Below are 24,297 nucleotides of genomic sequence, written 5' to 3'. Positions count from 1 at the left end.
TTCTACTCCTACTTTGAATTTGATGAATTTAATTGAAACAAATATAGTATGTATACTATCAAATACTCCCTCCATCTCGTAATTCTTGTCCTTGTTTTAGTTCAAATTTGTACTAAAACAACGACGAGGATTATTAGACGGAGGGAGCAATATATCACCGATATGTATATTAGATTCAATAAACCAATTCAGAGTTGCGGGTAGACTTTTATAACCAGCAAGAAATACATTTGCGAAGATGTTACTACAGATTCAGAATAAAGCGCTCGAGATGCCAATCCCCATCAGCCTTTTTTATCATCGTGCATTCCATCTTCGTGTCCTCCTTCTCCTCCACCGGAAGGGGCCAGAAGCAACGATCCCCGGCCGCAGAAGCAAAGCACAAAGGGCAAGCCCGTGAGACAGGACAGGAGCAAGGAATGAACGGAATCATGGAGCAGAGCAAAGCAAAGCTAAATGATTCCAAATGCAGTCGCCATGTCAAACTCAAACCAAGAGTGCACGCAGAACCGGATGCCATGCCGCTCGATGATCGCCTCCGCGGCTTATAAAATCCAGAGAGCGTCCCAATGGCTCTGTAAATCAGCTCCAGATACAGATAAATCCCCGTCGATTTTGATAGAGCCGGGCTGTTGATTTCAGCTTCTCCGTGGCATTCGAGGATCGCGCTCGATCGAACTCCTACAGCTCGAAAGCCGGCCATGGCGGACGGCGACCCGCCGCCGAGGTACTGGTTCCCGTACTGGAGCGGAGGCCCGCAGTCGCCGCCGTCCCGGACGTCACGCCCCCCCGCCGTCCGCCCGCAGATCTCCAGGCGCGTCTCCCCGCCGTCCCCGCCCGCCGCTCCGTCCCCGCCACGCCGCCCGCCGCCGTCTCCCCACCACCAGCGTCCACCATCCCCAAGAGGCGTCGCCGCTCCTCCTTCTCCTCCTCAGGTGCCCCGCTCGTCGTCGTCCCGGCCCTCGCCGCTCGCGCCCGTCAGAGCGCCGCTGCTAGCCGTGCCGCCGCCGTCTCCCAACCCCGGTACGGCCACGCCGACCGAGCCGGTCGCGCTCTCCGCGGCTCCTCCTCCTCCTCCCGTGCAGAAGGACGTCGGCGTCGTCCTCCCGCCGGAGAAGACCGTCCTGCCGCCGCAGGCCGAGCTCAAGGAACACAAGGGCGCCGGAGACAAAGCGCACGAGAAGAAGGAGAAGGAGAAGAAAGATGAGAGCAAGAGCAAAGACAAGGACAAGGAGAAGAAGGACGAGAGCAAGAGCAAAGAGAAAGACAAGGACAAGGAGAAGAAGCACCATGGCCATGGCGGCGAGGACGGCGACTCGAAGCACAAGGAGAGCAAGGCGGCGGAGCACGGGAAGCTGCTGCACAAGGAGATCAAGGCGGGAGTGGCCGACATGGTGAGCAAGGCCAGCACCGGCGCCGCTTCCGCCGCCTCCTCCGGCTCCGGCCACGGGCATGGATCCACGACGAGCGTGATCACGCTGGCCGGCGAGAACAAGGGCGCGTCCATGAAGGTGCAGGGCGCCGATGGCAAGGGCAAGGACGGCCACGGCCACAGGCTCGACGGCGGGAAGGCGGCGAGAGCGGCCGGCAAAGGGAAGCAGGCGGCGCTGGTGAACAGCAACGTGCAGCTGATCAACAACTCGCTGGTGCTGCAGAGCTCGTGCAACGGCGGCGACCCCGGCGTGCACCTCAAGCTCTCCGCCAAGTCCACCTCCAAGGACAAGCAGCGCCACGCCGCCGCCGCCGACAAGCCTGCTTCTGCTTCCGCCGCCGCCGCGAAGAAATGAGAGCGCATGTAAACTATTTCGCCATTGTCATGGCATGCCAGGAACGTGGCGCCGTGTACATGATCGATATGAGCCAGCAATGATGTATACATTACATATATGCAAATAAGAGCAAGGTCATCAACAATCCATGCAGAAACTTCTCCAAAAATTTCAGACATTTTCGAGATTCTCGTTCATGGATCATGATAGATAGAGTTCGCGTCAACGTTTTCAATGACATGTTTTTTTTTCCTACTGAGAATCCGTGGTCAACTACAAATGGTGGCTGAATTATTGAAGTGCATCTGAATTACATCTCCTTCTCCAAAAGTTTCAGATATTCGATTCTGGTTCATAGATAGAGTTTGCAGTGCACCCACGCCTTTTTTCATTAAATTTGTTCTTGGGCCCTGCCTTGCTTCTAGTATTTGGGCCGTCTAGATGGACCAAGTCGGCCCAGCCGGCGATATGGCCCCGGAAACCGGAGTAAAAATTCCCCTTCTTGCGCCTAAAACCCTAACCCTCGAACTCACTCACCAACTTCCCCCCCGAGTAGGCTTCCCGGCGGCCGCGATGAGGGCGATCGCCGGCGCCGTGCACTCCTCCACGCCCTGTTCGCTCGCCAAGGCCACGCGCGCCATCGCCGTTTTCACCGAACTCAACGCGACCAACCTCCCTTCCTCCGACGCCGCCACCTACCTCCGCACCGTCGCCGAGGCCGCCAACGAACTCCACATCTTCCGCCGCGGCCTCCGCAGGCCACAAGGCGACGTCGCCGATGGCGCTCATGAGGGCGGCGGCGGCGGCGAGGCTAGCGAGAGGAAGCAGGGAGCCTCCGCAACCGCCGGTGAGAGGAAGAGCGGTATGAGGAAGGGGTCGAGAGAGGATGAGGAGATGAAGGGTCAGAAGCTAGGGGAGGTTGATGAACCAGAAATCTCTGCTGCTGCTGCTGCTGCTGCTAACAGAGGTTTGCAAAGCCCTGGCAGTGAGAAGAGGAAGAAGAAGGAGAGGAAAGAGATACGTGTGAAAGAGGAAGATGTATCAGGGGATGTTAATCAGGAGGTGAACAGGAAGGCCCTTTTTGATGGCTCGCAAGGTTTGGTGTCGGAAGGAGGCGACGATGAAAAGAGGGCGAGGAAGGAGAAGAAGAAGGAGAAGCGTGTGAAAGTGGAAGATGAATCAGGGGGTGTGAATGCGGAGGAGAGCAGGAAGGCCCTTGATGATGTCTTGCATGGTTTGGTGTCGGAAGGAGGAGTCGGAAGTGAGAAGAAGGCCAAGAAGAAGAAAAGGCACGTGAAGCAGGAGGAAGAGGAGGTGATGGATGCGAAGGAGGCGGAGCAACAAATATTTCACGGTGACCTGGCTGAACATGGAGTGGCTAGCCAGGAGAAGAAAAGAAAGAAAAGGAAGCATGCAGAAGACGACGAAGAGAAGAAAGAAATTGTTATGAATGGTGATTTGGGTAGTGAAAAGAAGAGGAAAAAGAAGAGGGAGCGAGATGGCGACGATGGTAACGAGAAAGAGCTAGTAGAGCATACCAAAAAGAAGCAGCGGAAGTAATCGAGATTAGGCTTAGGAGAATCCATGCTGATTGAAAACGTATCAGGCTTTCTGAAGATTGGTACGTTGAGGTTGAATCTGCTGTTGTATTTTGGGTTTTATTGTACAACTGAGTTTGGGGTATTTTGACCACTCTTGTATACTCCAAACTTACATTTTTTGTGACATCCATATCAAATGCCATGCCACTGTTGGAATGAGATTTACATTTTTATTGTCCCTTCAGAGTTCTGATGCTTCAGATTGTATGGTTATTCATATGGGTTATAAGTTTAGATCAGCCCTTATGAAAAGTTGAAAACTGTGTAGAATACTAGGAATGCAGAACATGTCCAAGTGGAGGGGATATATTTGTTTTGATCATGGGAGACTAGTTAAAGCCAGCAAGGTGCTGGCTTTGGTTCTCACCGGGCAGACGAGAATTGGCACAGCAGGCACCGGGCAGTGTCAAGGTTAGATTTCCAACTTTGCCTTCTTATTTGATGATAGCTGCAATCTGAGTTGTTGTACAGATGCTCCTGCTATCTGAGTTCGGTTCTGACATACAGCGCGAATCCAGGGGCCTCATTGTACACTAGTAAAGTCGGCTTTGGCTGTATGATCAAAGTGTAAGGGATACCTCACACTTAAGCTGCTGCAACGAATTCGCCGAAACCTAGATGTTACAACCATAGATGCTGGTCCTTTGTCCGACAGGATAGCCGTCTTAGGTGATGGGAACACAAAAAGCAAGGACACATCCTTCTCCAGCTACTAGGCGATCCGTCGTTATATGAGCGTACAACCTGCATTGATCCTGTATGATTCTTGATGTCTGCAGCGGTGTTTGTGGTGGAAGAGGACACAATAGCACCTGTAGTTACAGCTTCATATTTTTGATGAGTTAACCAAAGGTAGATCCATTAATAGCATCATACACTCAGACATGGCATCTGTAATTCCAACTTCATACTTCTGAATCTGACCACTCATCTTTCCCACTGAACAAATTGCTGTCCCTCGTGCTGTTGATATTCGTCATGGGTGAACTTCACCGCCTTCTCTCCATGTTGCTGTGAAATTCACCAGGAAGAACCCTGATTTCCTAAAAAAAGTTGCTGGGCTTTCCGTTGAGAAGTTAACAAATTCATATTCAGAATGAAAGTTATACCTGATTGTGTTTCAAGGTTGTTTTTCAAGACCGATCCAATATGTTTTTCAAACTGCAGCCATTATTTATTCGGTTTGCTCGACAGAATTTAACATAGAGATTCTCTGTATGGTATCTAATGCCCAGGAGAACAGATACAAAGCGGCCAATCTTTGGTAAGCACAGACCAAATCCATCCTGAAAATTCTAAGGTTTTTCGTTGTGGCACAGCAACAATACTAAGATTTTCAAACGTGTTAGGAAAGAGAAGCTGTTTAGCGCGGTATCAATTACTGTGACGCAGCAACCATACTGGAATATTCAATGTCAGTAACTCAGTATCAACTCTTCCACCGAGAAAGATGGACCAACACACTACAATGAGACTCACATTCGCTGCTAAAAACGATCTTTATATTCCCTAGTCCCTCTGATGAGATGAGCCAATGGTTCAAACTATGATAAACTGGAGCTGCCGTCGTCAATATATTTAGGGGATTCCCTATATTTAGTGGCTCCACATACTGGCTCAGCAGGTAAAAGATTGGTCATGATACATAAACAACACGTCCAGTCCAGGAGCAGGACCAAGAATTTTTGCGGCATCCCTTATTGCTGCAACATTTCGAGCAACCGAACGTCTGTCAGATAAAAGAATCACGCTATACACGGACAGAAGGAAGCACTCTAACACGAATATCAAATTAAACCGTGAACCCATGTCAGAAACATAACTGAACATCCTCCTAACCCTAGATATGAATGGAGTATTACACTTGGTATTAAGCACATGGAATAGCATCAACTGTATCTTCTCGCTCTTCCATTCTTCCCACCAGGGTAGGCTGGGAATCAGTCTTTTGAAGAACTGCTGCTTGCGCCACCCTTCTTCCCGCCATATTTCTGGCAAAATAATCGAAACAGATTATCATGAATGAAATGGCATTTGATGACAAACAGAAACAAGATATGGGAAGCATAAATGATCTTAAAGCATATGTCCAAGCAAAGGACAAACAAAACTTGACAAATTTAACACCAAACACTAACCTGCTTCCCGATATTGAAAGGTACATATTTGTACTTGACCATATGCAGAATCTGGCGCTTCATTGTCAGGACGAAGAGGACGATCCAGTAGCAGAGAAGTATAGGCCAGAAGACCGGAACATCGAATACAGAGAAAAAAGTCATCACGAAAGCTACAACAAAAGCTTTTGTGATTGCGTACCTGAAACATAAGCAGATGAATATTATGGATATACCGGTTAAAAATAACAAGCCCAATTTTTAGATATAATAATTTTAAAAAAGGAAGTGGCTCATAACATCATACAAATGAGCATGTATTTTGATGCGGTGTTCTGCGGCGAATCTAAATCCACAGAAGCATTACATACTTAACTTAGAACCACCGTCTGTGCCGTACCTAAATATACGTGCTACCAAAAGAAGTTTCAGGTTTTCTGTAAGAAAGATAAGAGCTAACACCAGTTTCATGGAAACAAAATAGAAGTACTCAAATTATATCGTCATAAAACATGTAAACTTCAAGAATGCCACCTGTCTGATGGACTACCAATGATGAGCTCAAAGAATCATTGGGTGCTCTTACTAAAACACTACTGTAAATTCCATTGACTTAAATTAATTCAGTTAGACATTACCAAAAATATTTTTTTTCCTAAACAAAATAAGCACACATCATTTTGTCCTAACACCAAATATACGAGGGTATATGTTCAGTGGTTTATTTAGGTACATAACTCAACTGCAGTCAAGGAGGCAGAGACACTAGTTGGCAGGATTCAAGACTCTGCTGGGTTGCTGGTGGATAATTCCAAAGAAATATAAAGTCCTATAATGAGTACAATGATCTGTTGGAGATCTGTTTGGGGTAGGACCACACTCAAGTTGGTTTGCTTTTGCAATGGAAGCAGGGAACAGACAACCGCAGACAAGGGAGCTATGTTCCTATTTCCCTTGTGTCAATGTTTTCATCTGCACAAATTTTCCACAGTAGCTTAGGAACATGGGCATGCAAAATTTAGACCCGGGTTCTTACAGCGCAACAATTACATTACACGAACATTACCCCACGCAATGTTTGCATTTCCTTGCGACTCGAGCTACCGTAAAACAGTGACAGCGAACATAACAAGGTGTGCACACCATAGATGAACAGCCATTAAGATACTAGCAGCTAGTAGTTAAATCTTATTGACAAGAAACTTGTGACTAACTAACATTCGCAGCCAAACTTGAAAATAAATGACCATGGCAAGGGTAGCAACCGAGCCCCCAAATATATGAAGTTCAAAAAGACCACAAATTTGTGGGTACTATAGCAGCAATGTGAAGCTGAACTCTCGGCGTGATCAATAAGACCAGGATGAATCGAGTAGGCGCCTAGCTCTCTAAAATTTGATTCGTTACATGCCACGGTTTGCTGACAAATGTAAAAAAAAGCAAATATGATCGTTTATTTACGAGATAGAGATATGACGTAGTTGACTAATAATACTAGCAGTATCAAATCAGGCCACGGGTGACATGGAGAGATTTCGCTTTCGCCGAACTGATCTGACCCGTGAGCTGAGGATCGCGGGGGCGATCTGGACGAGGCGAGGCTGAACTAGGGAGAGATCGCGGCCGCTGCATGGAAGTGAAGTAGACAGATCTGGGAGATCCGGCGAGAGATCTGGAAGAGTTGGGTTGGGTTGAGGGGAAGGACGGTACCAGAACTTGAACTCGGGGAGGCGGCGTATGAATGGCTTGAACTCGTCGGAGCCGCGGGTGGGTAGCGCGGGCCCGTCGGCGGCGGCGGAGGGGTCGAGCTCCGGGTCGACCATGGGGGAGAGGAAGCCGATGAGGAGGTTGAGGAGGTAGATCCCGAGGCCGTAGCTGACGATGTAGAAGCCGTGGACCATGTAGACCCTGAGCGCGTAGATCGCCGCCGCGGCGAGCGTGCCCACCCACCGGCCCGTCGCGTGCGGGGTCGACCGGTCCAGGTAGTACTGGAACGCCCGCGACGCGTCGCTCCGCCACTTGGCCGCCGCCGCCGCCGCCGCTCCGCCTCCTCCGCCCCCGCCCCCGGAGTCGCCGCCGGAGTCCATGGGAGGAGCAGGGTGGAAGGAAGGAAACCCTAGCCTAGCTGGGGATTGATTGAGGAAGGCTCGTGTGCTGCTGCTCTTCGGAGAGGGTTCCGTTCCAATCCAAATCCACCGTGGTTGGGTTTGGTTCCGGCTTCCGGGGGCATATACCCGTTGCTAGTGGTAGCGATTCTCTCTGCACGACGCCTGCTTATCTGGGTTTTGTTTGGGTTAAGATCTCCTCCTCGTGTTTCGTGTATGTAAGATGGCCGATTTTTCCTTTTTCTTTTTTGCTTGCCATATTTTTGGTGGTGACTTTGACAAAAAAAAAATTAATAGGGTCTTTGTTTGGGTTGTTTTGGATTCTGTCTCTAGCACGATTTGTCTTTTGAGCAACAATTAATTAGTCCATTGATGATAATACATTCCTCGTGACATGCTAGAATTTTACAATATATTTGTATTCCAAAGGATTCGGTTATGGTTAGGATTGTGTCACATAAGTTACAAGTTGATTAGGGCAGAAAACGAAAATGAAATACGTCTGTGTTTTAGAACCAAGACAGTCATGAATTGCCGTCTCATTAACGACACGGTTGCGCAAGGCTTTCGGCCATGAGAATGTTTCCAGCGAGCCGATCCAAGGTTTTGCTTGCATTTAGACGCCGTCTCTGCGTTCTAGCGCTGTGGCTCGTCTGGCCGGCCCAGTTAGGATTGGATGGCTGTAGAAGAAGCCCGTTCGGTCCCGGCCCGACAGGCTTAACCTAACCAAGGCCGCAAGGACGAAATCAGTCGGCCCGCTCTGAAGGCGCAACACAAACTAGCAGCCCAGTGCTGCGCGCAATACAAGAGAAGGAAGTAAAAAAGGCAAGAAAATACTACTAGAAGATCACACCATGAGTGAGTGAGTGACGCAGCACTTTATCTTGGCTCTTTTATTTTTCTTGTCTTTCGGCGGAGAAATGATTGGCCGTACAATTTGCACGTGGCCGATGGGTTTTTCTATGTGTATGTTCCGTGCAAATTGTCAGCAATCAGCGGCAGCAGCAGATAGACTGGCCGGCCGGCCCCATGAATGATTCGATTGCTGCTTGCTGCATGACGATGATGATTCCAAACGCCGGCCGGTAATGTGTGTCCTTTTGCACTCACTCGCTCACCTTCTCTCAAGAAACAAGCCCCCCTGCCGTTTAGGATGCGTCAAGAGACGACGCGAATTCCAGCTTCTGGAAGAAAAAAAACACTTTAATTCGATCGAATATCTGAAAATGGTACTCCGGAAATTAACACTTACAGACTCTACATATATAACATAAACTCCGTTGAATCTGCCGGCCATTTGTAAATTAAACCACCGAAACATGGTGCGGTACACTAGAAACCAACTGCCTGCAGATAGCTAGCCCAGGACAGACCCACATTGGCTGCAGCCTGCTGGTGATATTGTATTTCTGGTGGTCTATGCGGCCTAGGCACACGGGGTAGGGTGTCACCGTCTTGCAAACAGCCATGTGCAGCAGCTGCCTGGGGTATCTAGCCTAGCTTATCTATGGTGTGTCGTCCCACCATTGGATGGATCCCAATCAGATTCTCTCCATCCCTGTCTTCTTCTGCCAACGCTAATTGCACTTCTTCCCAGGGCCCCCTCTCGCAACGCAATAGAGACCCTACTCCTTTTCTTTTCTCCTTATTTTGCCTCTTTTCGGCATGAACACATGTTTTGGATCGCTAATGCTGCTGACAGTGTCATCAGCGCACGCAGGTACTCCCTCCGTCTCATACCAAAATGACTCAAATTTGTCCAAACATACATGTATCAACATCTAAAAAGCGTCTGCACTGAATATGGAACCGAGGGAGGGAGTACATGTAAACACGTTCCCTTTTCCTCCCCCATTTCCTCCGCTAACGCTTATCATGCTTCTTTTCGACTGCCGGCTTCCTTCATGACCTCCCGTAGATGCCTAGTGAGATGCTGACATGGATCACGAAACCAAATGGCGTCCGGAGCATTTTTTTAACCACACCAGTCCAAAAACAAAGAATTTCATGACCAAAACTTTCCTCTAAAACGGAATAAAAAAAAGGTCGATTTTGATTTGGAAGCTGCTCAGAAACTCCCAATCGTGCTGCCTTAAACTAGCCATAGGCATAGCTGATACTAGTACGTACGATCCATGGACTTATGCCTGGCTCACGTCAACGGCCAACACAGAGATTTTCAGCTACAACACGCGTTGGAAACAATCCCCGGGAAACTTCACACCAAGCGCTCTCGTCAACTTTTACTAATTACTACGCAGTATACACGTAACCATATAAAAATGGTGACTTTTGTATAGTGCTTGATTTTTTTTTCTCTTGGATCCAGTGGCGAGACGAGGACAACAACAAAAGACGCCGGAAGAAATTCTTAGAATCATAGACAGTGGGTTAGAGAAAGCAACAGCTGAGGCACTTGCAAAATCGTGTTACTCGCCAAAGCAAAATAGCTCACCAGGTCGTCCCAGGCTGGGTCGCGACACCACCCCAGGCACAAAAAGGTGGTGATGACGACTAAGCTGGTTGTATAAATAGATCAGCAACACAAGGTACCGCGAAATTGAAATATTACTAGTAGGGGAAGTTAGAATTTCTGGACTCAGGTATTCAAGTTTCATCAGAAACTTGTCTAGACCAAGGCACACAATCAACATGTTATTTCAGATAACATATAAACAGCGCCGACGACATTTTGATGCGATGCGGCAAACTCAGAGAGAACTGCAGCAGTCGTTCCCATCACCTGGAGAATGCACAATGATCACGCTGTTAGTAACCTGATACTGATGCAGAACCCATGCAGCATAAAGGGTCAAACACAGTTTAGAAAAACAAGATGAGTGTACAAACTCATAATCAGCTGGACATTGCGCATTCTATCTTTGCAACTTTATTGATCTAGATACAAGGAATATTCCTGAAAGCAGTATGCTTAGCTACCTCAAGACAATGCTAGCACCTAGCAGATCTCCTCACTTGTCAGCACCATCCATTGTCCTCCTAATCTTCTCCAAGGAGCTACACCCCACACGGCAACATAGTATTAGACCATTCATGTGCAAAATGGAGGAAGGGAAACAATGGAGCAAACTGGAAAACCTTTCTGCCAGATTAGGTAAGACACTCTGGATAGAATGCAACACAATGCCTTTTTGGTTCTTCGCTACAACAACTATGGCAAAGAAACATTTTGTTATCATACAATGGCATTGTACACTGGAAACCCAAAAACATAGAAAACCTTTACCGATGGTTCACAATGCACCTTGAGGATTTTGAGAAATAGAACCTCCTCCAAGATAACTTCTAGTAAGTTCATCAACCGCCTTATCCTCAATCAGCATGTAATTCAGAATTTGCCCAATAAGTTTGTCTGCCACAATTGCAGTGTCATCGCATGCTGCATATAGATGATCTTCAGCACATCCAGCCTTCTTCACATCGTCCTTTTTCGATCTAGGATCCTTGGTACTACAGGCAACTTCACTGCCTCCATAATGTCCAGCACCAGCAGTGTTGATGACAAAATTTGAGCAGACCTCATCCATATGCTACTGAGAACGGATATCGAAGTAGTTGCTATCGGCGAGTACAAAATCATTATCTTTGCTGCAACCGCCAACCTCTAAGCTGACTTCATCATCACTCAGGCGTTCTTCTGTGGCACCACGTGCCAAAGATCTGAGGCAACTGCTTAAATCCAGGACAGCATCTACTTCCACTTCCTTTCTCTCTTCTGCGAGAATAGCCTGCTGATGTTTAGGAGACATTTGATCTATGAAAGAAATGGGTCGTTCCGCCTCAATCGGTAAACTACAATCATCACATTCAAACAAACAGTCTTTCAAGTACCTCCTCACAGCTCCTCGGAATGATGTCATCTTAACCTTGGAGCTTTGACTCAGAATGGGACGCAGCAACTTCAGATTATCAGTATGGATTTCTGGAAGTGACCACAGAGCATTCAGGATATTATTCTGCAACAGCACAGTTTCACATGCGAAGGGAAAGAACCCAGTCTGTGAAATATCCATACTCCTTAGTGTTAGTTTCCGATCTAAGTTCATTACTGACAATGCTTTTGCGACTCTATTTGGCAGATCCTTGCCTTCATGCAGCTTTTGTGTCATGCTTAGACACCTTCTCCACACCAAGTCAACAATACGACCTTTTGTGTTAGTTCGATAGCCATTATGGGAAGCTCCATGATCTGTCATCGAGAACTTTGGAACACACAATCGTTCCCTGAGCTTTCTATTCATTGCAACAACAGCTTGGTGGGAAATCTCATCCAGCCTAATTAAAGCTTGGTTCATAGATGACAGAAGCATTGGTGAAATAGGTGTTGCAATGCTGATGGAACTGGACTGACAGATGCATGGATTTGTTAAAATTTGAGACAACGGAACCTTGCTATTTTCGCCATCCAACTTGGCCAAGTATTTCGGGAGGTGGTCCTTCACAATCTTTAGCAAGACTGGCCTGAATTTCCTGCAATTAGTGCCATCATGTGTCACAATCTTAGCCACTAAATCAAGCGCTTCGTTGCTTAATTTTTGGATTGTGCAGTGCAAGATCTTAAAGCTTTCTGGACAGAGAGAGCCATCTTTCTGTTTCTGTAACTTAAAAAGATCACGGCCGTCCTTAACTACGTGGTGCTTGTAGCAATTGCTCTGCAGACCGAAACTTCTTTCGACGTAGAATCTTACTCCCTCGCTAGACACCTGGAACACACAATTATCGATTATCATGTTTATGCTACAGGCCTACTAACTGAAACAACACAAGGGGGGATACGTGTTGAAACTGAAAAACTGTAAGCTGTAGGTCTTGAAAGCAGAAACAACTTACTTCAACAGCCCTGGGCATCCGATTCAGCCAAGTAGCTGCAGGACATTGAATCTGTAGAGGGTTAGTAAAGTATCAATGGCTAAAGCAACCTTACAGAGCAGAAACAGAAGAATCAAAAGATGCTAGTTTGCGGCGCATTTACATCATACAAGATCCCAGGCCTGCCTCAGCCCCCATGCTCAGCCTTAAGAGAGTGAACTGGCAAAGATAGATGAATACTCACACAGCTTTGAGAAACTTTGGTTGCTTGGATCTACGGGGAACATCTAATTCAGAACCCGATGAGGCCAGCCATCTGCACGCATAAGCAGACGAATAACAAGAACGTTTGCAGTGAGAGATTAGGGCACGCAAGCACATAGATAGGAGAAGAGAGCAAGCACAGGGACTGAGGGACAGACCGCCGCTTCTTCTCGACGAGGCTTTCCTCTCGCGGAAGAAGCGAGCTCAGCTTGTCCGCATCCTTGGAAGAGAAACCATCCATCGCCTCTCCTGGGAGCTCAGGTTCCGGCGGGGGGGTGAGCGGCGCCGCCGCCGCAGGGTTGCGGGGGGGAATAGAATAGAACCCGGGCTTTGAAGGGGCTCTGACGTGTGGAGCCCGCACGTCAGTGGCTTCGCAGTCACTGAGTTGTGGGACCCAAACGATAGGTCTAACTTGACGAAGCGGACGTCAGGCTGTGACTTAGCCCTCTCGGATGCCGTCCGTTTCTTATCTCATGGCTGCTGCTGCTCCTCCCCCAAAGTCCTTTGTCTTCTCTGCTTCTCCTGCATCTATCTATAAATAAACACAGCCTCCCCGGAGGTTCCACGAAACCCCCTCCCGCCCCCCGCCGCGCCGCACAAGCTTCCGCCGGCGAGCGACGACCCTTGTTCCGACCTGTCCGCCGCACGCGGAGGCCGGCGTGGAGGGAGGAGGAGGGGGAGCCCTGCAGCCATGGGCGCCGAGGCAGAGCAGCAGCAGGCGCCCTCCTCGCCCCCGCCGGTGGTGGTGGGGCTGCAGCTGTCGGCGCTGATCGACCACGTGGCGCACGTCGACTGGTCCCTCCTCGACCGCGTCCCCGGCGACCGCGGCGGCTCGCAGCAGGTCCCTTTCCTCCCTCCCACACACCATAATTCGTCGACCCTTGCTGTCTGCCCGAGGTCCGTCAGATTCCCTCCTCCTGTTCTACCCAGGACATGCGCATAACTGCTCCACCACCCCGTTTCGCCTGCACGCACTCATTGAGCCCGGCCGTTGGTGGATCAGTAAACCGCCCTGCTTTTGTTCCCACGACGAACGAACTGCCAAAAGCCTTGGGAATTTCGCTTGGATTTCGTCCGCCGTGTAGGTGACCGAGGCAGGCACACATGGTTTCTCTTTTATTAAGAAAACACATGGTTTTTCCTCCCCCCAAGTTGTCGGCCATGTGATATCTAGGTTCCCCTTTTCCCTCGAATACCAGTAAATTGCTTGCGGCGGAACGAATCCCCCTTTTTGTATACTCCAGAGAAAGCCTATGCTCCTGGCTCGCTGAACTCCTGCCCTGCCTACAAATTCGTGGCCTTTTCCAGAAAAATATTCTCGCATTCCTGTTTGTGATTACCCCAAATGTCATAAACATCAGGTGTTTCTGTGTTCCCGTACTACTGTACCCTTCCCTGCATTTGAATTTAAGTTTGAAAAAAAAGTGAAAGTAAGAAAAACACTACTAGCAACTTTGGCTAGGTGCAGAGCTACATGCTGTTATACTCTGCTACTCCCTCCGATCCTAAATTGTTGTCGTTACAAGAATTTTGGATCGGAGGGAGTATTTTATAATAAAAAAACGTGATAATAGGTTTGGTCGATGGTTTGGCCTGCACACTTGCCGAACTGTCAACCTAGGCTTTCTGTCACACAAGTTGATTGGTCCATCAGCTATGCTAATCATTTAGGCAGGCAGAATTGGTAAACGTTCTGTACTGATTGGTCCTTGTCACTATCACCCGCCACCCTGGTTCTTGACTTTCCGTTTGCAGACTCAATGTCTCATTAGATGCAGCAGTTATCATGCCATTGTCATCTTTCAACCGCATCTCCATATGAACGCGGGACAGAGGTTCAGGAAAAAAAAAAAGGAACATCTGTACTTTAATGACCTTAATGCATTATTTTATGATGAAGCAGACTCGGTACCTTTTATAGGGCAGTTACTGAGTCTGACTCTAGAAGAATATGATGCTTGTGTATTAAAGGAGATCGGGATTTCGTGACTGTCAGATTCCATCTTTGTCTGCATGTTACAACTTGGTGTCAGTATTTTCCCTAAATTATTTGCTTTCGCTCCTTTGAGTTATGTGCTTGTAACATGATACCCGGGAGATTTCAGTTGATGAGAGTAGTATCTATCTCATATTTTAATGAGGACAGAGGTTTCAGCTTGCTTACCCAGCGAAAAAAGAATCCTTGTCAATTTCCTTCTTGTTTTACAGTTTTAGTACAAGTATTCCCGTTTGCAGACTTCTTGTACGAGTATTCCCCAAAGCAAAAGTACATGCACATGAAAAACAGTTATGAGGAAAAATTATCACTTATCAATGGAAACTGAAGATATAGTATTTGTAGTCAACATTCTTTCACTCTTGGGCCTTGGCTCTTAATTGGTTGATCCATTTCTTCTCCCTCTAGAACTCATGTAATACATTACTTTCTTATTATGGTTCCTTGATTCACTGTGCTTAATAATGTTTGGCAAAATATAATCGTATCTGGCTGTACTAAATGGGTGGACCTTACGTCATTTGGTTATGTTGCGACTTTATTTGACAATTATTTTATTACTTCACAGGTCTCTTTTGAGGAGTTAAATCATATCCTGACTGAAGTGAATGCCCTCATCCTCCCTTCCCGTGACGACCTCTCTCCAGTAAGAACTATGGCCGGTGGTAGTGTTGCAAATACAATCCGGGGACTCTCAGCGGGATTTGGGATATCGACTGGAATAATTGGAGCTCGTGGAGATGATGACCAGGGTCTTTTATTTGTCAATAACATGAGCTTTAGTGGTGTAGACCTCACCAGATTAAGGACGAAAAAGGGGCACACTGCGCAGGTAGTCTAAAATCTGAAGCCAAATTTATGTTCTTCCCCTTATTTTGCTGCTTACTGGACAAGACTGAAAAGGGTACCTGTTATAGTGTGCATGCTTGGTTGATGCCAGTGGCAATCGCACCATGCGCCCGTGCCTATCCAGTGCAGTCAAGCTCCAGGTAACCTTTTGTTTGGCACAGTCCTAATTCTTACATAGTAATGTTATCTCGGTTATGATCGTAATATTGATTCACAATTTTCCAAATGACAGGCCAATGAGTTCGTGAAGGAGGACTTCCAAGGCTCCAAGGTATCTTACTTTTCCTCTTTACTCTATATTCTGTGCACACATTCCAACATATATTGCTGTCCCAGATAACAAATTCTGGCAAATATATGTCTAATCTTGATACCTTTTCCATTATTGGGTATTGATGTAATGCAGTGGCTGGTTGTGAGATATGCACAACAAAATCTGGAACAGATTATTGAGGCAATCAGGGTTGCTAAACAAGAAGGTCTCTCAGTATCATTAGATTTGGCTAGTTTCGAGGTCTGTCAGCAGATTTACCAAGCTCACTGCTCATTGATGTTAATTTGCAAAGACAATCTGTTAGTTTTGTTGATTTATCTCATTCATGCAGATGGTTCGCGACTATAGGTTGCAACTCATTGCCCTTTTGGAGACAGGCAACATTGACCTTTGTTTTGCAAATGAGGATGAAGCTAGGGAGATCATAGGGTGATTCTCTCTACTATCATATATCATTATATGTAACTAGGAAAAAACATAGAAGGGTAATTTGAAAATGCAAAGCAAATTCCTTTTCTTCTTTATTCTTTCTTTCTTGAGCAAACTGTGCCTGGTCTTCCTTTCCCTTATTGTTCGCCTCTCTTCATATTCGAGGTTCAAATTTAAATCCAATGCTCATCTGTCGTGTATGTATCCGCAGGGGAGAACTGACATTTGATCCAGAGGTGGCACTTGCATTCTTGTCCAAGTACTGCAAATGGGCCGTGGTGACCCTTGCATCAAAGGGATGCCTTGCTAAGCATGGCAAGCAGGTGAGAGCCAGCATCAATGCAGCAACCGCAAATCACATGGGTTAAAATACCGGCAACGTCTTTGCTCCATTTCAAAACCTATACATCTTCTGACGAATAAGACATGACGGTTACCTACACGTGTTAGCATGCAGTAGTTGAGCCAGAATGTTTTTTCAACTTGTCAAATTGAGCAAAAATGATCAAAATTGCAGGTAGTCCAGGTGCCGGCCATCGGGGAGAGCAACGCGGTGGACGCCACAGGCGCGGGGGACCTGTTTGCGAGCGGGTTCCTGTACGGGCTGGTGAAAGGGCTGCCCCTGGAGGAGTGCTGCAAGGTTGGGGCGTGCAGCGGCGGGTCGGTGATCAGGGCCCTGGGCGGGGAGGTGAGGCCGGAGAACTGGCAGTGGATGTACAAGCAGATGCACGCCGGCGGGCTGCTGCTCCCGGAGCTCAAGAACTGAATGAATGACTCCTCCTGCCTTGGTTACATACTTGCTCCTAAGAAGCTGCTGGAAAGCTTGTGTTAAGAAGCCATCGATTGACTTTGGTCATTGCAAGTGCTTTGCCCCCATTGATCTCCCATATGTTTGGGAAAGGGCAAGCAGATTGATTGTTTGTTCAGGAGGGCACTGAACCTGTCCATGCTTGAATGGATGAATGAATTGAATTGAACCCACTATGGATTATTAGTACTACTATCATGCATGTGATTTGATTGTTTTATAACCTGTTGCAAAAGAATAGTCACAAATGCAATAAAAAAACAGGATTAAGCTGGCAGGTTTTTTTGTTTTGAGAACTGTTTTTTTTTTAGAACTAGTACCTGGCAGGTTGATGCTGTTTGTGTCGCAGTCGGACCAAATTCGATGGGCTTGTTGCTCCTAGATGGGCCGAATGCCAAGATGGGCTTTCACCAAACATACATACAGCCACCAGAAAGCGAGCCCGTTGGATAACCTCCGCAATCTCTCCTCCAGACGCAATTCATTCCTCTTTCTTCCTCCTCACGTCCAAACTCCGCCAAGAGAGGAGAGGAGGAAGCCGATTGCGATTCCACAACAGCGCGAGCAAGAGGCCGTTGATCCAGGCGCTCTGCAGCCCGCGGCCGTCGGAGACCGACCTCCCTCTCATCGGAAGAGCAGATCCAGGGCGAAGTCTGCAGCCCCGCCGTCCCCCCCTCTGCCCTAGCCGGCGAAACCATGTCGTCGTCTGCGCTGAGGGCCGCGGCGCAGAAGGCGGCGAGCCGGAAGCAGGCGCTGTCCCTGACGGAGGCCGCTGCGTCCAGGGTGCGGCAGCTCCTCGACCTCAGGCAGCGGCCCTACCTGCGCCTCGGCGTCAAGGCGCGCGGCTGCAACGGCCTCTCCTACACGCTCAATTACGCCGGTACGCTTTCTCGAGTCCACAGGATTCAAAGCTACACAAGTTTAACCTAGCGAATTAGCTTGCCAGATCACGGCTGGATTAACTGCCCAGATGACCCAGTGAAATTTCACCCTGATATGCCATTTAGCCATTCAGCGAAGATAGCTGAAAGAAAGTGAGGCCAAAATGTTCAGTATTCGTAGCGTCCAGGTTATATCTTCGGCCATGCCGATCGATTTATATCATGTTTGGGTACTCTTAGTGTCGTCTGGTTGAACAATTTATCCAATTACGACCGATTGGTAATCGGGTGTGTGTTTTCCTCTTTCATGTCAAACATCCATCTATGTCATAAGCCTTGGCCTTACGGCTATCACAAAGGCCCGGGTTATAGTGTCAGACTGCATTGTTCAGATGTTAGTACAGATCAATTAGCTGTACCCAGCGCAAATCGATCTATTGACCTTAATTTCCCATACCAACAATAGGTATCAGTCGTAGCATTGTTACATTGTATTACGAGGAATTAACAACCTGGCTCCTTTTCTTTCGTTGGTTTCATGTGAGTATTTTTCGTTGATGCTAAAGAATAGTTTCTCTTATTCAGAAGAGAAAGGGAAGTTCGACGAGCTTGTTGAAGAGAAAGGAGTGAAGGTGCTAATTGACCCCAAGGCTCTGATGCATGTGATCGGCACCAAGATGGATTACATCGACGATCCATTGAGGTACGGTTCCGACTACTTCTTTCCATAACGTTTTGATTAATGTTCCACCTCCATTGATTTACCTCTTTTTTGGTTAGTAGTTAAACGTTGGCTCCTGCTGCAGGTCAGAGTTTGTGTTCATAAACCCGAACTCCAAAGGGGAGTGTGGGTGCGGTGAATCGTTCATGACTACAGGAGGCAGCAAAGGATCGACGTCATGATTTCTCCACCTGATGTAAATAGAGCAAAGCACGAGGAGCGACAGCTCCAGCTACTTGGGTTTTTGCCAAGGAAAAAGGTCGTTGTTGCTACTGGATTTTTTGCCGAGGAAAAATGTCATTCTTAAACAGCTGCATCTGCGTTCTGCTGCAGCAGATTTAACCTGTGAGATGGATCAGCAACTAAGTTACTTGTAACTGTAACTGTACGTTTAAGTTTCCTCTCAGCTGTGTTGTTGTATGGAGGATTTATTTATGTCTGGGAGCATAATATCAGGTGCACGAGCCCATTCAGTGTGCTGTGTACACGATTATCAACTTTGAACATCTTTTTTTCTTTCTTCTGAAATTAAGCACTGCCAAGTAATTGTAAGTTCATTTGCAAATCTGAATCCATGTTTGAGCAGCAGCCGCAAAAGCGCAACATGACACTCTGAAAACATAAGGGCCCAAGTGGGAGACTTTGGCATATAAAGAATCCTTCCAGAAAATACATACAAGAGGATGCAAAATTCACAAAGATCAACTGCAATTTAGAAGTGTCATAGTCTATTATGCTCCAGGTGACTGAATTTCTTTTTTATCTTCCACTTCCCGCACAAACCATGACATGCTAACCACAAATTTTGCATAATGGTAGATTCTGGGGAAATCTCTATGGGCTCAAATTTCAATTCCTGGTGATATTTATAGTCTTGTGCATCACTACCTGAGATGTTTACATTGACATGACACGTCCACATATTCATTGGATCTGCGTAAGTTCTCAGAGCTGTGTTTCTTTGCAGAAGTATCAGGTAGATGTCAATGCAATTGTTACTATCGTATACACGGCAAATTTCAGAAATATAATGACGACAGTTCTTTCATTTCCAACCCTGTACGTTTGGCAACATAATTTATTCTTCCAAGAAAATCAGTAGGCTGGAATTCAGATGGGCATAAAAATTGTCCATGTGTAAAGAAATCATTAACCAGAAAACAATAGGAACATAAATCACCAATAATGTTTCACATCATTATTTTTCTGGATGAAATGGTAAAACACTTGCAGTTCTGCCATAAAGCAAAGCAGAAAAAAAGGATCGGTCCTGAAATACATGAACTGTTAATTGTTTAACTGTTCCAGTCACAATTAATAATGCATGGAAGTTTCGGTATTAATTAAATGATTACAAGCCAGTCACAAATTGCAGAAGAATCCGAAGAAAATATGCAAGTACACACACTTCGATGAGAATCTGAAAAAACAATCAAGTAGCCCATGGTTCCTCACCGTAGAATCAACCCATGCAATACCTGCGAGATTAAGCCATTGAAATTACACCTATATCATAGTATATGGCTGTCACTCTCCTCTTGCAGCCGGCCATTCTGTTGACCGATCACCAACTAGGAAAATTCTGTAGGCTGCAAATTTGAATATGCAAAAGAGAGGACTAAATCATGTATTGGAAAAATTCATCCCTGAAAGTGAAACAAAATAGATAAATAGCTCAATGAAGTAAGTGTTGGCTCCAATTGTAAAAGGAAAACAATGAAGACATCTGGAAACACCACCTGACCAGGATATATATGGATCAATTGCAAGTTCTTGGTACCGTTCACGTACCAAACCAACAAACTGTATGCACATGGCAATGGGGGTCATCAGCTTGCTATCGCTACTCGCCACCGTCCTAATAATCTCCAGAGTAGGCGCTGGCGATGAAGCCACACTGCTTGCTTTCAAAGCGCTGGTCAGCAGTGGCGACTCTCGAGCGCTTGCGTCCTGGAACAGCAGCGTCCAGTTCTGTGGCTGGGAGGGCGTGACCTGCAGCCACCCGAAATCCACACGGGTGGTGGCGCTGGTCTTGTACAGCAGAGGACTCACAGGAGCACTCTCACCGGCCCTTGGTAACCTCACATTCCTGCGTACGCTCAACCTGAGCTCCAATGGGCTCCACGGGGAGATACCAACGAGCCTCGGCCACCTCCGCAACCTGCTGATGCTCGACCTGAGCTTCAACTGGCTCCGTGGGGAGATTCCAGCAAGCCTCGGCAACCTCCGTCGCCTGCAGACACTCAAACTGAGCTACAACTCCTTCACTGGAACAATCCCTGTGAACCTAAGCTCCTGCATCAACATGACCTATATGGCACTACACAGCAACAAGCTTGGTGGGCACATCCCAGATAAGCTCGGCGAAACTCTGGCAGCGCTTACAGTGCTCTCGCTGAGGAACAACAGCTTCACAGGACCCATCCCAGCATCACTGTCCAATATGTCTTATCTACAATATCTTGATCTCTCCAACAACCAGCTCTTTGGCTCAATACCACCAGGGCTCACCAGGATCCAAAGCATGCAGCAATTTGATATATCCATCAATAACCTCTCTGGTATGCTTCCTTCCTCCCTCTACAACTTGTCGATGCTGGAAACGTTTATTGTAGGGAGAAATATGCTGCACGGAACCGTCCCTGCTGATATTGGCAACAAATTCCCCAGAATGCGAACTCTTAACTTGGCTGTTAATCAGTTCAGTGGAACCATCCCTTCATCGATAACCAATCTATCTGATCTCAGACTGGTTCTCCTCTATGAGAACCAATTTAGCGGCTATGTGCCTCCTACTTTGGGGAGGTTGGGAGCTCTAAAATCTTTGAACATCTATCAAAATAAGCTTGAAGCAAATGACAGTGAGGGGTGGGAATTCATCACTTCTTTGGCAAACTGCAGTCAATTGCAGTACTTGGTACTCAGCAAAAACTCTTTCGAAGGACAACTACCAGTTTCAATTGTTAACCTCTCAACAACTCTCCAGAAGTTATATTTAGATGACAATAGGATCTCAGGGAGCATCCCTGCAGATATCGGCAATCTGGTTGGCTTGGATATGGTAGTGATAGTGAATACTTCCATGTCAGGAGTGATCCCAGAGAGCATCGGAAAGCTACAGAACTTGACTGACCTTGCCCTGTATAGTAGTGGCTTGACAGGCCTCATACCACCATCTGTAGGTAATCTGACAAAGTTAAGTTGGTTTCTTGCATACTACAACAACCTGGAAGGAGCAATACCAGAAAGTCTTGGGAACCTGAAGGAACTATCTGTGCTAGATTTATCGACAAATTACCGCCTGAACGGTTCAATACCCAAGGATATTTTTAAGTTGCCATCAGTCTTATGGCAATTGGATTTATCATACAATTCTCTTTCAGGACCCCTTCCAATAGAAGTTGGCACTATGACTAACCTCAATGAATTGATTTTGTCTGGAAACCAGTTGTCTGGCCAAATACCTAGTAGTATAGGAAACTGCAGAGTTCTTCAAAAACTATTGCTAGATAAAAACTCTTTTGAAGGAAGCATACCTCAATCTCTGGAGAACTTAAAGGGACTCAATATATTGAATCTGACAACGAATAATTTGTCTGGTAGGATCCCTGATGCCATCGGTAGCATTCAAGCCCTACAACAATTGTTCCTAGCACACAACAGCTTGTCAGGGTCAATCCCAGCAGTTCTGCAGAACTTGTCATCATTGTTCAAATTGGATGTATCTTTCAATCATTTGCAAGGTGAGGTGCCATATAGAGGTTATTTTAGAAACCTAACTTACATGGCAGTTGTTGGGAATAGAAATTTGTGTGGTGGTACACCTGAACTTCAGTTGACTCCATGCTCAACGAACCCCTTATGCAAGAAAAAGATGTCAAAGTCTCTTAAAATTTCTCTAGTCACAACTGGAGCAACATTGCTGTCACTTTCAGTCATCCTTCTTGTTCGAATGCTTCACAACAAGCTCAAACAAAGGCAGAAGGGAATAGTGCAACCATTAATTGCTGAGGATCAATACGAAAGAATCCCATATCACGCATTACTGAGAGGAACTAACGGGTTTTCAGAGGCAAACTTGCTCGGAAAAGGAAGATATGGTGCAGTTTACAGGTGTATTTTGGAGAGTGGGGAAAGAACCTTGGCTGTCAAGGTCTTCAACCTTTGGCAATCCGGATCATCCAAGAGTTTTGAAGCTGAATGTGAGGCCATGAGAAGGATACGGCACCGCTGTCTCATAAAGATCATCACTTGTTGCTCGAGCGTCGACCACCAGGGTCAAGAGTTCAAGGCATTGGTTTTTGAGATCATGCCCAATGGTAGCTTAGATGGTTGGCTTCATCCAGAATATCAAAACCTCAGTACAAGCAACACACTTAGCCTTGCCCAGAGGCTGGATATTGCTGTTGATGTTGTGGATGCAATACAATATCTACACAATCACTGTCAACCACTGATAATTCATTGTGATCTTAAACCAAGCAACATTCTTCTTGCTGAAGACATGAGTGCCCGGGTTGGAGACTTTGGCATATCAAAAATCCTTCTAGAAAATACAAACAAAAGGATACAAAATTCATATAGCTCGACTGCAATTAGAGGTACTATAGGGTATGTTGCTCCAGGTAACTAAACTTCCACCTTTTTATCTTATATATTTCTCATATATGTGGTGTGCTTTTCTTCAAAGTAATTTGTCATGCTAACCTCTAAATTCCACATAACTTGTAGAGTATGGGGAAGGCTGTGCAGTCTCACCTCTGGGTGATATTTATAGCCTTGGCATATTGTTGCTCGAAATATTCACCGGAAGAAGCCCAACAGATGAAATGTTCAGAGATGCATTGGATCTGCCTAAGTTTGTCAGAGATGCTCTTCCAGATAGAGCCTTGGAGATAGCAGATACAATAATTTGGCTGCACGGACAAACAGAGGATAATATTGCAACGAGTAGAATCCAGGAGTGTTTGGTTTCAGTCTTCATGCTCGGCATATCCTGCTCAAAGCAACAGCCTCAAGAGCGACCATTGATAAGAGATGCAGCAGTAGAGATGCATGCGATCAGAGATGTGTACCTTGAGTTCGTTGGTTAGCTTATTGGGACATGGAGCAGAGGAGAATCATCAACTCAAGACTTTCAGAAATGGCAAACTGGTAGTACAGTACAAGACTTGATCCTGCAATAATGGAAGCTATATATGTCGCTTTGGATAGTACGTGTTCCGAGAACGATGTTTTTTTTGTAACAGTACTATCAGATGTGTTCTAAGCTGTTTCTTTATAACAGCATTATCAGATGTGTTCTAAGAGCTAGTACTATGTCGTTCTTTATAAACAGTACTATCAGATAAATGATCCATTAGCATTTGTGCTAAGAGCTACTCCAACAGTAATAATCCATTAGTATTTGTGCTAAGAGCTATGTTTCTCTCCAACAGTATCATACAAATGCAGAATGTTACACAGTATTTGTTCCAAGAGCTATGTTTCTTTGCAACAGTATCAGACAAATGCAGAACATCAAACTCCGGTGTTGCAGACGCACAATTGCAGCAAGTTCAAAACCAATACAGAAATCAAATGAAATATAGCTTCAAGTACATCAGTAATAAGAACTTCTGAGATCACAAAAAGCATTTCCATGGGCAACAAA

General features: G+C 46.4%; 7 protein-coding genes and 1 long non-coding RNA gene across 14 annotated transcripts; 5 read left to right on the top strand and 3 right to left on the bottom strand.

The window, feature by feature from the left end:
- The first annotated feature begins 392 nt into the window (after positions 1–392).
- Positions 393–1,995, top strand: LOC104582455 (formin-like protein 5). Its single transcript, XM_010232031.3, has one exon. It carries the CDS (start codon positions 702–704, stop codon positions 1,785–1,787), a length of 1,086 nt encoding a protein of 361 aa, XP_010230333.1. The 5' UTR covers positions 393–701; the 3' UTR covers positions 1,788–1,995.
- A 281-nt stretch (positions 1,996–2,276) lies between these two features.
- LOC104582454 (ABC transporter F family member 4) lies at positions 2,277–3,549 on the top strand. Its single transcript, XM_010232030.2, has one exon. It carries the CDS (start codon positions 2,343–2,345, stop codon positions 3,327–3,329), a length of 987 nt encoding a protein of 328 aa, XP_010230332.1. The 5' UTR covers positions 2,277–2,342; the 3' UTR covers positions 3,330–3,549.
- A 1,396-nt stretch (positions 3,550–4,945) lies between these two features.
- On the bottom strand, positions 4,946–7,771 carry LOC100838900 (protein RER1B). Its single transcript, XM_003569262.4, has 3 exons — positions 7,198–7,771; positions 5,509–5,689; positions 4,946–5,361 (listed from the first exon to the last, which is right to left on the bottom strand). The coding sequence occupies exons 1-3, from the start codon at positions 7,572–7,574 to the stop codon at positions 5,311–5,313; spliced, it is 609 nt and encodes a 202-aa protein (XP_003569310.1). The 5' UTR covers positions 7,575–7,771; the 3' UTR covers positions 4,946–5,310.
- A 2,326-nt stretch (positions 7,772–10,097) lies between these two features.
- On the bottom strand, positions 10,098–13,119 carry LOC100829278. Of its 7 annotated transcripts, none has more exons than XM_014898357.2 (7): positions 12,845–13,118; positions 12,667–12,738; positions 12,444–12,478; positions 10,840–12,316; positions 10,692–10,764; positions 10,533–10,610; positions 10,098–10,335 (listed from the first exon to the last, which is right to left on the bottom strand). In XM_014898357.2, the coding sequence occupies exons 2-4, from the start codon at positions 12,707–12,709 to the stop codon at positions 11,144–11,146; spliced, it is 1,251 nt and encodes a 416-aa protein (XP_014753843.1). In that variant the 5' UTR covers positions 12,710–12,738; positions 12,845–13,118; the 3' UTR covers positions 10,098–10,335; positions 10,533–10,610; positions 10,692–10,764; positions 10,840–11,143. The 7 variants fall into 7 exon arrangements, with proteins under 7 accessions (XP_014753843.1, XP_014753842.1, XP_024314385.1 ...); XM_014898356.2 differs by having other exon boundaries at positions 10,858–12,316; XM_024458617.1 differs by having other exon boundaries at positions 10,692–12,316.
- Positions 13,120–13,244: 125 nt separating this feature from the next.
- On the top strand, positions 13,245–17,319 carry LOC100828978 (uncharacterized sugar kinase slr0537). Its single transcript, XM_003565172.4, has 8 exons — positions 13,245–13,527; positions 15,251–15,514; positions 15,600–15,671; positions 15,764–15,802; positions 15,938–16,045; positions 16,137–16,234; positions 16,446–16,557; positions 16,752–17,319. The coding sequence occupies exons 1-8, from the start codon at positions 13,378–13,380 to the stop codon at positions 16,998–17,000; spliced, it is 1,092 nt and encodes a 363-aa protein (XP_003565220.2). The 5' UTR covers positions 13,245–13,377; the 3' UTR covers positions 17,001–17,319.
- Positions 17,320–17,483: 164 nt separating this feature from the next.
- Positions 17,484–19,148, top strand: LOC100829495 (iron-sulfur assembly protein IscA-like 3, mitochondrial). Its single transcript, XM_003568985.4, has 3 exons — positions 17,484–17,922; positions 18,509–18,626; positions 18,730–19,148. The coding sequence occupies exons 1-3, from the start codon at positions 17,739–17,741 to the stop codon at positions 18,824–18,826; spliced, it is 399 nt and encodes a 132-aa protein (XP_003569033.1). The 5' UTR covers positions 17,484–17,738; the 3' UTR covers positions 18,827–19,148.
- Positions 19,149–19,905: 757 nt separating this feature from the next.
- Positions 19,906–20,733, bottom strand: LOC112270665. The gene is made up of 2 exons (XR_002963055.1): positions 20,436–20,733; positions 19,906–20,233 (listed from the first exon to the last, which is right to left on the bottom strand). It is a non-coding gene; the product is annotated as an uncharacterized LOC112270665 (long non-coding RNA).
- On the top strand, positions 20,230–24,060 carry LOC100828677 (putative receptor-like protein kinase At3g47110). Its single transcript, XM_010232023.3, has 2 exons — positions 20,230–23,269; positions 23,376–24,060. The coding sequence occupies exons 1-2, from the start codon at positions 20,452–20,454 to the stop codon at positions 23,735–23,737; spliced, it is 3,180 nt and encodes a 1,059-aa protein (XP_010230325.1). The 5' UTR covers positions 20,230–20,451; the 3' UTR covers positions 23,738–24,060.
- The last annotated feature ends 237 nt before the right edge of the window (positions 24,061–24,297 follow it).

The sequence above is a fragment of the Brachypodium distachyon genome, chromosome 2, assembly GCF_000005505.3.
Source record: "Brachypodium distachyon strain Bd21 chromosome 2, Brachypodium_distachyon_v3.0, whole genome shotgun sequence".
NCBI lineage: Eukaryota > Viridiplantae > Streptophyta > Magnoliopsida > Poales > Poaceae > Brachypodium > Brachypodium distachyon.
Note: the sequence above shows the minus strand (reverse complement) of the source record. Positions and strands in the feature narration are given on the sequence as shown.